General features: G+C 47.3%; 2 protein-coding genes across 2 annotated transcripts; both read left to right on the forward strand.

Moving 5' to 3' along the window:
• Positions 1–1,248: 1,248 nt before the first annotated feature.
• Positions 1,249–2,984, forward strand: LOC141683651 (uncharacterized). The gene is made up of 2 exons (XM_074488432.1): positions 1,249–1,638; positions 1,776–2,984. The coding sequence occupies exons 1-2, from the start codon at positions 1,249–1,251 to the stop codon at positions 2,982–2,984; spliced, it is 1,599 nt and encodes a 532-aa protein (XP_074344533.1).
• A 1,455-nt stretch (positions 2,985–4,439) lies between these two features.
• On the forward strand, positions 4,440–5,075 carry LOC141683736 (uncharacterized). Its single transcript, XM_074488513.1, has one exon. It carries the CDS (start codon positions 4,440–4,442, stop codon positions 5,073–5,075), a length of 636 nt encoding a protein of 211 aa, XP_074344614.1.
• Positions 5,076–12,347: the final 7,272 nt, after the last annotated feature.

A 12,347-nucleotide genomic window follows, 5' to 3' on the forward strand; every position in this document is an offset into this window, starting at 1 on the left:
ATAACCTTCCTCCACCCTCAAACACCGTCCTTGATCTTTGTTCCGCCCATTAACCTCCACAACACTATTATACGAAATTCTCCCTATAACAATTGGCGCTAGAAGGAGGGGACTCTCATCTTAGGGAGAAAGATAACCAAAGAAAGCAAACAAGCGGCGACACCAGGAAGCGGAGGCAAGAAGAAGGACCATAACGAGGGCGAGCACACGCCCCCAGAGAATCACGCACCACCTCCACCAATTGCAACCGTGGAAGGGCAAGCGGTAATGACGTATCTCGAAGGGCTGGCCGATAGGCTGAATCAGATCAACACCCGAATGTCAAGGGTAGAGAGAAGCCCGGTCCATAACGCCAAGCGTAAGGCGCGCCGCCTCAAGGTCTATCAGCGTAGCTGGAAGGGCAAAGGTCCTCAGAAGAAGCTGATCCATGATTTTGATGACGTGGCAACTGAGACTAAGCAGAAGAAAGAAATATCGCGTGAAAAGGAAGATATACCCTGAGGCCATGATGAGCGGGGAAGCCAGATCTCTACGAGATTGGGGCAGAAGCCAGCTTCATCTGAGGCAAGGTCGACTAGCGTACTAGACCGAGTGTGTAGAAAACTAAGCGAGCATGACCTCAGGCTCAAATTAGAGAATTGTAAGAAGGAGAGAGAAGAGAAAGAGCCCGTGGATCAGAGAGGCTCGAAAAGAGAACGGGCAGCGACCCCTCCGGAAAAACGTCAACACACCTCGCCCAGGAGGGAGGAGCGACGTAGACGCAGAGACATTCGTGAAGACGAGTCGCAAACGCGAGCCGGAGGAGGGGGACGCCGCGAGTGACCTCAGGGCTCACATCATTTGAGTAACGCGGGTGGTGACAGAGAAGGAGAAGTTGTTAGAGTAAGGGACCTAAGAAGGATCTTAGATGAGATGGAGCGAGAGAAGAGAGGGCTCCCAGCCTCGGCTGCCCCCTCTCTGTTTACGGCTGCTATCCGATCATCCCCCCTACCTCGGGTATTTAGGCACAATTCCGACCTTCTATTCAATGGCGAAGCCGACCCGGCAGAGTACCTTATTCAATTTAACACTGAGATGGAAGTCTATCAGGTGCCGGAGATGACCCGCTGCAGACTCTTTGCGACATCACTCAGAGGTAGTGCCCAATAATGGTTCTCCAAGTTGGGACCGGCTAGCATAAGAACATGGAGGCAATTGGAGGACTTGTTCGTCAGACAATTTCAGTCTGCCCTCCACTACTCACCTCCTATGGCCACGTTAGCCAACATCAAGCAAAGGGAGGGGGAGCCCCTGGCAGAATACTTTCGTCGGTTCAACGCCAAGGTCCCCAAGGTGAAGGGAGCCAGTGAGGAGACCATCAAGAATTTCTTGATAGCAGGGTTGAAAGAAGGATTAAAATTTTGGAAGAGCCTCCAAGCAAGTGAGCCAAGAACTTTGGCTGAGTTCTATGAGCAAGCTGAACCCTTTAAGAGGGTAGAGAAGTCGATGAGAGAGCTGAAAATCAGCGAGAGGTATCGAGACAAGAGGGACCGATCCTCAAGCCCTGACGAGAGGAGGAAGACATATCGGCGTAGTTCGAGCCCAAAAAATCTGTCCGGGGCAAAGAGACCGCCAAAGATTCGGGAAGGCCTTATACAAGCAAATGGCATACACACACCCCTCTGGTAGCTTTTATCGACCACATATATGCTACATATGCTGGGAAGGGGGTATTCAGGAAGGCAACCCCTCTCACAGACTACAATAAAAGGGACACTTTGAAGTATTGTGCATAGCATGAGGCCACCGGGCACGATACAACTGATAGTAGACAACTGAAGGATGAAATCGAGACTTTGATAAGACAAGGAAAGCTTACGGAGTGGGTTGTCAAGGAGGTTCAAAAGCACAGGACTGATTATCATACCGTCCCTCCTCCACCCCCAGAAGACAAGGAGAGGGTGCCTCGGGCTGGTAGCATTCATATTATTCTAGGCAGGTCTCACATTGGTGGAGACAGCCGGAAGGCAATGGACAGATATGCCCGGGAAGCAAAGGACAAACCCCTCACCAACGTCAACCATCTAAGCCAAAGGCCCCCGGAGCTCTTTGAAAGGGAGGCCGATGATATCGTGTATAAAGAGAACGATGCAAAATGGGTGCATTACCCTCATACCGATGCCCTGGTCATAAAAATGAAGATTGGGACGGTAAATGTTCACCGGGCATTGGTGGATACCGGGAGCTCAGCTGACGTTCTAACTTATGATGCATACAAGAAGCTAAGATTGTTGAATAGAGAATTAACCTTGACAGGTAGACACCTGTACGGGTTCACAGCAAACTCGATCGGAGTGAAAGGGATGATTCGGCTCCCGGTAACCATAGGAGAAGAGCCTCATGTGGCCACCCAGATCGTAATGTTTACAGTTGTAGATCAGCCTTACGCCTACAATGTTATAGTAAGCAGGCCCCTTATGAGGGCAATGAGGATGGTGACCTCGATCCATCACATGATGATAAAATTCCCAACCCCCACGGGGGTAGGCTTCTTGAAGAGCTATCAATATGAGTCAAGGGTCTGCTACAACCAGGCACTCAGGGCGGCTGAGTCAGGAAGTGCATCAAAGGAGATGGTCGAACCGGGTGAAGGCGATGTCCTCATGGAAGAGGCTGAGGGCAGGAAGAGAGTACGTCCTAAGGGACATGAGACTTGTAACCTGATTTCAATCGAGGAATTGCCCGAGAACTATTTCGAGCACATGAGGATTCAGGTGGAACCGCGCCCAGGGGCCTTGCTAATGGAAGCCTCTCAGCCCATCATGTTGGTACAAGAGGGAATTGTGGAAGAGGCAAGTGATGAAGAAGAGAGCCCAGAACAAATCGCTGCAAGACTTAGGAGAGGGAAGTGGGCACGCGAAGAAACAACAATAACTATGGACCTGCCCAACGGAATCACTCGCAAAGTCACTGCGACCTCTGAACGCTTGATAAATCCGGCCTGAGCTCACCAGCCTGAGCTCGAGGATACAGAAGGTTTGAGAATCACGGAAATGGGAAAATCTAGCGAGGCTCGAGCAGATTTAGACCCGAGAATGCCCCCAATGGTCGAGAGGGCTGGGGCCGCAGAGGACACAATCCTGATCTTGGTAGACCCAAATGATCCCTCTAAGGTACTCATAATAGGTTGTAACCTAAGTCCTGACTTGAGGGAGGATCTAGCCCGCTTCCTAAGGGAGAATTTGGATGTCTTTACATGGTCACACTCTGATATGATAGGGATTGACCCAAATGTCATGTGCCACCAGCTCAACTTGGACCCGAAAAAGAAGGGGGTTAGACAAAAGAGACGGCCGATTAGTGGAGAGAGGGCAGAGGCCCTCAGAGATGAAGTGGATAGATTAATGGATGCAGGACTTGTGAGAGAAGCCTTCTACCCCATGTGGCTGGCCAACCCCGTGCTTGTCAAGAAGCCCAATGGTAAGTGGAGGACATTTGTAGACTTCACCGACCTAAACAAAGCTTGCCCGAAGGACAGCTTTCCTCTACCCCGAATCGACCAGCTGGTTGATTCCACGGCTGGGCACGCATTGCTTAGATTTATAGATAATTATTCGGGATATAACCAAATCCCCATGTATGGGCCAGATCAGGAGCACACCTCCTTTATTACTGATCGGGGCCTCTACTGTTATATCGGGATGCCCTTCGGGCTCCTTAATGCTGGGGAAACGTATCAAAGGCTGGTAAATAAGATGTTCAAACATCAGTTGGGGAAGACTATGGAGGCCTATGTAGATGACATGCTGATGAAGTCAAAAGAAGCAATGGATCATGTCCGCCACCTAGCAGAAATGTTCCAGATCCTGAGGGAGTACTGAATAAAGCTCAACCCCCAGAAATGTGTGTTTGGGGTCGAATCAGGGAAGTTTTTGGGATTTATTGTCAACCATAGAGGCATCGAGGCCAACCCCGCCAAGATACGAGCCCTACTCGAGATGAGATCCCCTCGACGAGTGAAGGATGTTCAAAGCTTAACGGGACGAGTGGCTGCCTTGAACCGCTTCATCTCAAAATCCTCCGATAAATGCCAGGAGTTCTTCAAAGCAATTAAAGGAGTGGGGAGGAATTTTAAGTGGAAAGAAGAATGTGAGGAAGCTTTTCAGAACATAAAGAAGCATCTCAGCAGCCCTCCAATATTGTCCAATCCAAAGGCATGAGAAACTCTGATCCTATACTTGGCTGTCTCCGACTTTACAATAAGTGCGGTATTAGTCCGAGAGGAGGATGGTGTCCAGCTCCCGGTATATTATGTGAGTAAAAGGTTAGCCGATGCCGAGACTCGGTACACAAGCCTCGAAAAGCTAGCATATGCTCTGATCCTGGCCTCCCGAAAACTCAGGCCCTATTTTTAGGCGCACAAGATAGAGGTGCAAACCTCCTACCCCCTCGGACAAGTGATGCATAAACCAGAGTCTTCTGGTCGAATGTTGAAGTGGACGGTGGAGCTCGGCCAATTCGAAGTGGATTATAAGCCAAGGACCGCAATCAAAGGTCAAGCCCTGGCCGATTTTGTGCTAGAATTTCCTCCATATCAGGAAGTGGAGCTGGGAGCCCTTGTGGTCATACCTAGCACAGTGGAAGTTGGGTCGGAGAGCCAAAATAGTGCCCCATGGTGGAGCCTATTTGTGGATGGAGCCTCCAATGGTGATGGAACAGGAGGTGGAATTGAGCTAATCAGCCCAGAAGCGCACAAGATCAGACGTGCGACCCATCTGGCCTTTCATGCAACCAACAATGATGCTGAGTATGAGGCCCTGCTCAACGGTTTCAAGCTAGCTTTGGAAATGAAGGTGGAGAATTTGAATGTGTTTAATGACTCTATGATTGTGGTCTATCAGATAAACGGGGGGTATCAAGCTAAGGGGCAGAGAATAGAGCTTTACCTGAAGTGTGTGCAGAGGATAATCGTGAGGTTCAACGAGGTGAGGCTGGAACTAATCCCGCATGGACAGAATGAAGGCGCGGACGAGCTAGCTAAGCTCGGCTCACACCGTGAGGCCACTTTGCTAGGGATCGTGCCCCTTGATATATAGAGGTAACCTAGTGTGCCCAAGCACGAGGTGGGCAGCCTCAGTAATGAGCTCGGCCCCATGTGGATGACACCTATTCTAGCATACATAAAAGAAGATTCACTTCCGGAAGAAAAGAATGAGGCAAGGAGGATAAAATACAAAGCAGCCCGCTATGTGATATACGATGTGATCCTATACAGAAGAGGGTTTAGTATGCCTCTCCTCAAATGCATAGATGGGGATGAATGCAACTATATTCTAAGGGAAGTACACGAGGGCATTTGTGGCAATCACTTGGGGGGTAGATCTCTAGCTCAGAAAATCCTCCATCAAGGCTACTACTGGGCAACGCTGAAAAAAGATGCCTTTGAATTCTTCCGAGCTTGTGATAAGTGTCAGCGATATGCCAATTATTATAACAGCCCTGTGGCCTCTCTCACATCCCTCATGAGCCCCTAGCCCTTCTCCATGTGGGGAATTGATCTGATTGGGGAACTCCCAAAGGCCAGGGGAGGTGTCAAGTATGCGGTGGTTGCGATAGACTACTTCACTAAGTGGGAAGAGGCCGAGCCCCTAACCACCATCACGATAAAAAAGCTCAGGGAGTTTGTACACAGGGCTATTGTGTGTCACTATGGCATCCCTTACAAGTTGATATCTGACAATGGGAAATAATTTGATAGCAAGGAAATGCGAGAATTTTGTGAGCAACTGGGGATTCAGAAAAGCTTTAGCGTAGTCTGCCACCCCAGAGTAACGGGTAGATGAAGGCTGTTAATAAAATCATTAAGCATACCTTGAAGAAAAGAAAGGAGCATGGATAGAGGAGCTCGCCCAGGTCCTATGGTCTTACAACACTACACCCCAAACTACAACTGGAGAGACCCCTTTCTCTCTGGTGTATGGGTGTGAAGTTATGGTACCCGTTGAAGTGGGAGCATGATCTTTTTGAAGGGACAACTATGACTCAGAGGCAAATGAGGTCAATCATCGGCTATATTTGGACATGATTGAAGAAACTCGGGAAGATGCTCAGATCAGGGTAGCAGCATATCAGTAGAGGACAACTAGGCACTACAACAGTAAGGTTAGAGCCCGAACTTTCAAGGTGGGAGATTTGGTTCTATGCCGGGTCATGCCAAACACCAAGGTGGTGAGTCACGGAGTCTTTGGAGTGAATTGGGAAGGCCCTTATAAGATAAAGTCAGTGCTCTGGGAGGGAACCTACCACCTCAATGATATGCAGGATAAGCTGATCCCGAGAGCCTGGAACGCGGAGTACCTCCGCAAATATTATCAGTAATATTGTTCTTTTCAGACTTAGTATTATCTTACAATACTCCTAAGTCTCGAGGGGTAGTGCCATATAGGTGCCTCCCTGAGACCACAAGCATGTACTCCTTTCAGTTCTCATTATCTATGAATAAATGATTGATCTTTATTTGTACACTTGATATTTTAACTTTTGTTAAATACCCAGCAGGGGAGCCCATCCTTGGGAACCCATACGAGGAAAGAACAGTTGTTTTATTAACATGTTAAAATCACAAATCAGGCCGGGCCCCGGCCCGCTTGACAACAAATATGGGAGACAAGCTGGGCCACGACCCGCTTAGAAAGATATGAGCACAAAGCAAATAAAAGATGAAGCTTAAAAGAGGGGTGGGCACGCGATGCGAGCCCATACCCAGGAGGCCCAGCCCTCCACCAAGCATGTCAGGGTCGCATTATGCGGGCATAACTTGCGAATTAGCAATGACGCGAGCCTGTTCCACTTAGTATTTTCTGTTAAATTTTTCTTAAACAAAAGGTGCGAGCAGATTAAACTGGGCTCGTTGTGAAGGTGTAATACCTGCCATACGCGGCTAGGGCTATGATAGATTTTGGTCAGTAGGGGTATGATAAGATTACACAAAAATAAAGAAAACCAGCTAGCACAGTAAAGACATACGCGGGCACAAAAGACTTGATATTTTATACAAGCAAATTATAAATAAGTTATGCCCCAAGGCAGAATATTTCAAATACAAGCGCGAGGCGAGAGGGGTGCCCGCTTACCCAGTCAAAAGTCTAGTTCTAATAAAATTACACTAAGGGTTATCATCCTCTGCCTCCCCACGATTTTCATCATCAGCGACCCGGGCCTGCTCGGCCGCGAGCCGAACCTCCTCAACAATTTGGGCATCCCTTTCCATCTCTAGCTTCAGCTTAAGCTCGAGCATACTCTCCTTGAGGATATCCTTCTCCTTCTTCCACGCCTCAGCAGCCAGGTCGTGAGCCTCCTTCTGCTCCCTTAAATCCTTTTCATGGGCAACATTCAGGTTAAGTATCTTCTGATTATAGTTGTTTACCAGCGTAACTTTCTCTTGCCCATGCTCAGCGACCTTACTCTGAAGAGATTTGACTTTAGACTCGAGCTTTGTGTTGTTCTGGCTGAGGACTTGCATCTCTCAAGCTTTAGATAACTGACGATAGTATACTTCGGCCGCGGCTCGGGAGAGTGCATCCTGGTTGACCTCGAGAGCAGAGGAAGACCAATCCTTTAAATCTTGCTCGCTGATATGACCTTGAGCGAGCCGACCGAATGTGGTCGCATCCATATTGGCAGAAGAAGAGGAGGGAAGAGGAGCATCAAATGGAGCAACCTTCTTTGGCTCAGGCTCGCCAGTTTTCCCTTCTTTATGACCTCGATGCCTTTTTAGCCGAGAAGAAGGCCCTGAGCCTTTGAAATGCTCAGTAAGGGTCCTCATGCGAGCTGAAGGGGGGACTTGAGAGTGAGCCCCTGTGGTCGCTGCAGCGGGCTGAACAAGGCCTGAAGCTGCGGCTTGCTCAGCCTCTTCCATGAAGAGGATAGGGGAGATGGCCATTTCTGAAAAAGAAAACAATGAAGTGATAGATTAGTCAAGGGAAAGAAGCAATGCGAGCAGATAAAAAATGCGTAAAATGAGAGTGTAATGTGAAGTGAGATGCATGCAGAAAATATAAATATGCGAGCACACGAGCTCGCGCATGCGAGCAGACTGGCCCGCACATGCGGGCCCGATATTCTTACCCTTTCTGGGTCTCTTCTTAGACTTCTTCTTTTGAGGAGTCAGCATCACCCCTTCCTTCAAAAACCCACACGCGACCAGGTTCGAGGTCGTTATGAGTTTTCGAATATCCCTGTCCGCCTTGGGAAGATCTAGGAGGCTGTCCGCATTTATTTTTTCTTGCCCCACAAGGACAGTACGAGGCGGGGTGGCTGGAGATAAAGAAAAAACATTTCTTGTTAAAGGAAGGAATTAGGGTAGAAAAGACAAGAGCGGCCAGGGAAGACTTACATGGATTGTAATAAAAATGAGTCTGGACTCGAGGCACCTCGTGGATATAGAAATAAGGGCTCTTCCACTTCCCTGAGTTGCTCGGCCCGTTATGGATGAGGTTCTTTTTGTTGAAGCACGGCTAGACAAAGAAGTAAAAATTTCCAAAGTCATTGGGAGAATGCTTTAGATTAAGGAAGTAGCCCAGCTGCCTCGCTGTTAGAGGGGGAAACCCACATTTGTTGTACATGATATACAATGCAAGGGCGGCCCGATATCCATTCGGGTTGATCTGCAAGGGTGCGAGCTGGTAGTACTCGCAGACATCCTTGATGAAGGGATGAAGAGGAGAAGAGATGCCTTGCCTCAGAAGGAAGGTAGACAAGACCATGCGAGGCACCCTGCCTCTATTCTCTGGATGGTTAAATCTGTATCACCTCATATGAGGCAGGGGCAAGACTACATGGCCCTCGAGCTGGAACTGCTCAATATGATCGGCCAGATGTTTCTGAGTCAGCGAGGTAGGCAGGTCGCGGCAAGCGAGCACCTTAACCTCCTCGTTGACAGTCGAGCTCTCCTCCCCATCAGGAATGATCTGCCTCTTAAAAACAATTTCACCCTCCAGCTCGGGCTGGGCAGGAGGCACATAAGGCTCAGGAGGAGAGGTCGCGGGGATGTAGTTATAGTTACAAATCTTGTACTGACTTGTAACATCTGCCAGCTCCTCGCTTTGAGGAGAGTCATAGGACCAATGCGAGCCGTCCTCTTTACCCTCGAGCCCCAAGATGGGGTATTTAGCAGCTACAGGCTCTTTTCCTTTCCTCCTGGTGTCATAGTATGCGCTCCCCAGATCGCTGTCAGTAGACTCTGAGTCAAGGTGAATGGGGTCGAGGTTGTTAGCTGCAGCTTGCCTTAGACAGGCTGCCCTCTCCTCCGCCATTTCTCTTAAAATCTCCTCAGCTCGCTCTTTATCCAATGGAGCGGGCTCGCGGTTCAGCAACTCTTCAACCCCAAGGAAGGCTGGGATATGAGAAAGGTCCACGGACCTATCTCTCCAGTCGTATATGTTCTTCTCCCTGGTGAAATCCTCAGGATTCGGGTCGAGGTGAATATCAAGCGAGCCGGATCCAGCTTCTCGCATCGAGTTCTCAACTCTGGAAATGTTCAAAACCCCTTGAGGGGTGATAGCAGAGCCAGGAGAGATGGGTTGGCTAAGACGACCAGAAAGAGAAGTCAGATCGCGTTGAAAATCCTTGGAGCCTCGCTGCTCGGGTGGATATTGGTTTAATGGAGATGGAGTGGCTGAAGAATGAACCAGGCTAGCAGAGGTACGAGCCGGGCTCGAGGAAGAGCGAGAAGACCCATAGGAGCGGGCTGGAGACGCACTTGACATCTGTAAAAGATGGTAAAAGTTAGTGTGTGGCCCTAAAAAGAAAACAAAAAACAGGTATGGGGTCGCACCTAAGTGCCCTCACGTATCACACGAGATCGCACCTAAGTATCTAAGCAAGCAGACGGACTCGTATCGCATGTTGTGGTTGTGTGTGAGCTCGCATCGAATAGGTGGTGTGTGCTCGCATGGTGCACATGAAAAAGCATGGATGTAAATGGGCTCGAATTGAAGAATACCTGTTAGAGAAGTGTATGAATATCCTGATGAATCTGTGCCGGGAGAATATCGCCGCTGGTAGACGGTTCTTGTGGAGATTATGATCTTCGCCGTGATAGATCCTTGAGCAAATTTAGCAACAATTCGAGAAGTGTTCTTGGAAATATAAGAAATGAATTGAAATCTCACATATTTATAGGGGATATGAGAGAGAAAGGAGAAGCGACACATGTCACCATCTCAGATGATGACACGGATCCCCATGCCAGCTGTCTAACGGTTGTCAAAATGAACGTGTTATAAAATACATGCGAGGCGAGGCACGCGAGGCGGTTGGTGCAGCCTGGTGGGCTCGCACCTACGAGGCCATAAAAGACTAAAAAATTCCTAGCCTCAAAAGGCGACCAAGAATTTTGGGGGGTAGTTGTTATGCCCGCTTTCGATCATGGGCCCTAAACAGGTCCCCATAGGTGCATTGAATGGCTGGACTCTCATGTGTGGGCTAGAGTCATGGACCAATGTGACTTGGGCTAGCACATACGGGCTGGACTCACGACATATGAGCTGGGCTCATGACATGCGAGCTGGGCTCATGAGCTCACATCTAATGGAGTTGAAGATAATATTGTATTGATTGATTGAAAATGAAGGCGGTGCGGGCCGAAGCCGTTAGGCCGGCCCGCATTAGAGGACTTTGTGTTTAATATGGGAAGTGACTCATAGATGACTGAGTTGCTCGTAGATTTCGGGGCCGACACAGGTTATTCCTACAATCACGGGAAGAATTGCGGAGATGCCGCGAGATTGTAGGAAGCATGTGGAGCCGGTCGAGATTTACGTGACTAATTGGCTGAAGGTCTGACTCTATCATGGGCTTGGGCTGCACGAGTTGAAGAGTCCTAACCCTAGCCTATGTGACTTGTTCCCCAAGAACTACGTGAGGCTTGATCCCTATAAATAGGGTACGTAGGCACTTGTATGAGACATGAGTCGACACTTGACAGAGAATAACAAACCCTATTCTTTCTTAAGGAGTCAACATACAAGCTCAGCCACCACCAAACAACCTTCCTCCGCCCTCAAACACCGTCCTTGATCTTTACTCCGCCCATTAACCTCCACAACACTGTTATACGAAATTCTCCCTATAACATAGACCATCATCACAAATAGAGCTGTAAACAAACAGAGTCGAGCCGAGTCCTGTCCGAGCCGAGCCGAGCTTAATTTATTTTTCAAACGAGCCGAGTCGAGCCGAGTTTAATAACCGAGCAAAAAGTGATGTTCAAGCTCGGCAAGTTTATAAACGAGTCGAGCCCGAGCCGAACACGAGTTTGTTCACGAACAACCGAACTGAGCCGAACTCGAGCCTAGTCGAGTTATCCACTAATATTTTGAATATATTTTTCAATCGAATAACCTTAAATTATAATTTATAATTTTACAAGTTGTATCGAGATCAATAACTAGTTTTACTTTAAAATTATATATGCACACTCACACTTTACACTTATTTCTTAATCTAGCTATATCATTTTATTTTTCAAGACGATATTTAAAAATATATCCAACTTTATTTTAAATTATTGAGACATCCATAACTTTATAACTTTATAAATCGTATATTACTTCATAAAATGATGATGTCAAATTTTATTATGTTTTGTTGTTTTACTTGAATTCGATTTATGTAAATTACAAGTTATTTAATGATGTTTATGAAATATGAATAATTGAAGATGAATGTATCATGAAAACAATTTGATAGTTTACTTACGAAAAAAGTAAGTGTTAAAATTAGAAAAATAAATAAAATCTCTAAAATAATTAAATTATTAATAAATGCTGGAAAATGTACAATTAAATACATTTAAGTGATTAGTAATAATTTATTATTTATAATATATATAAACTTTATCCGATCCGAGTCGAGTTACCGAGTCCGAGCCGAGTCCGCGCCGAGACCGAACTAAATGAGTCGAGTCCGAGCCGAACAGACAAAAAGTTCAGCTCGGCTCATTTATTTATCCGAGTTCATTTTCATGTTCAAGACCTGCTCGTTTAAAAAACGAACTGAGCCGAGTTCACTTAAACGAGCCGATTCCGAGTTTTGTTCATGAGCAGCTCCGTTCATTTGCAGCCCTAATCACAAATCAACATTTGAATGTGACCATGTAATTTATAGTCTAGCTCAAACAAGAGGCCAGTAATATCACTCCTAAAATACGAGGGTTAAATCCAGTAATACCCAATGTCGGAAACATTGGGTGTTCAACTGTTTGCTTTTTGTCCTTGACATCATAAAAGCCAAGATGAGGCTTCTTTTCAAAGGGAATTTCAGCATTATAATCAATGCCATTCCTTTTCCTCTTTCTATCCCAATCA

The sequence above is a fragment of the Apium graveolens genome, chromosome 1 (assembly GCF_009905375.1).
Source record: "Apium graveolens cultivar Ventura chromosome 1, ASM990537v1, whole genome shotgun sequence".
Lineage (NCBI taxonomy): Eukaryota > Viridiplantae > Streptophyta > Magnoliopsida > Apiales > Apiaceae > Apium > Apium graveolens.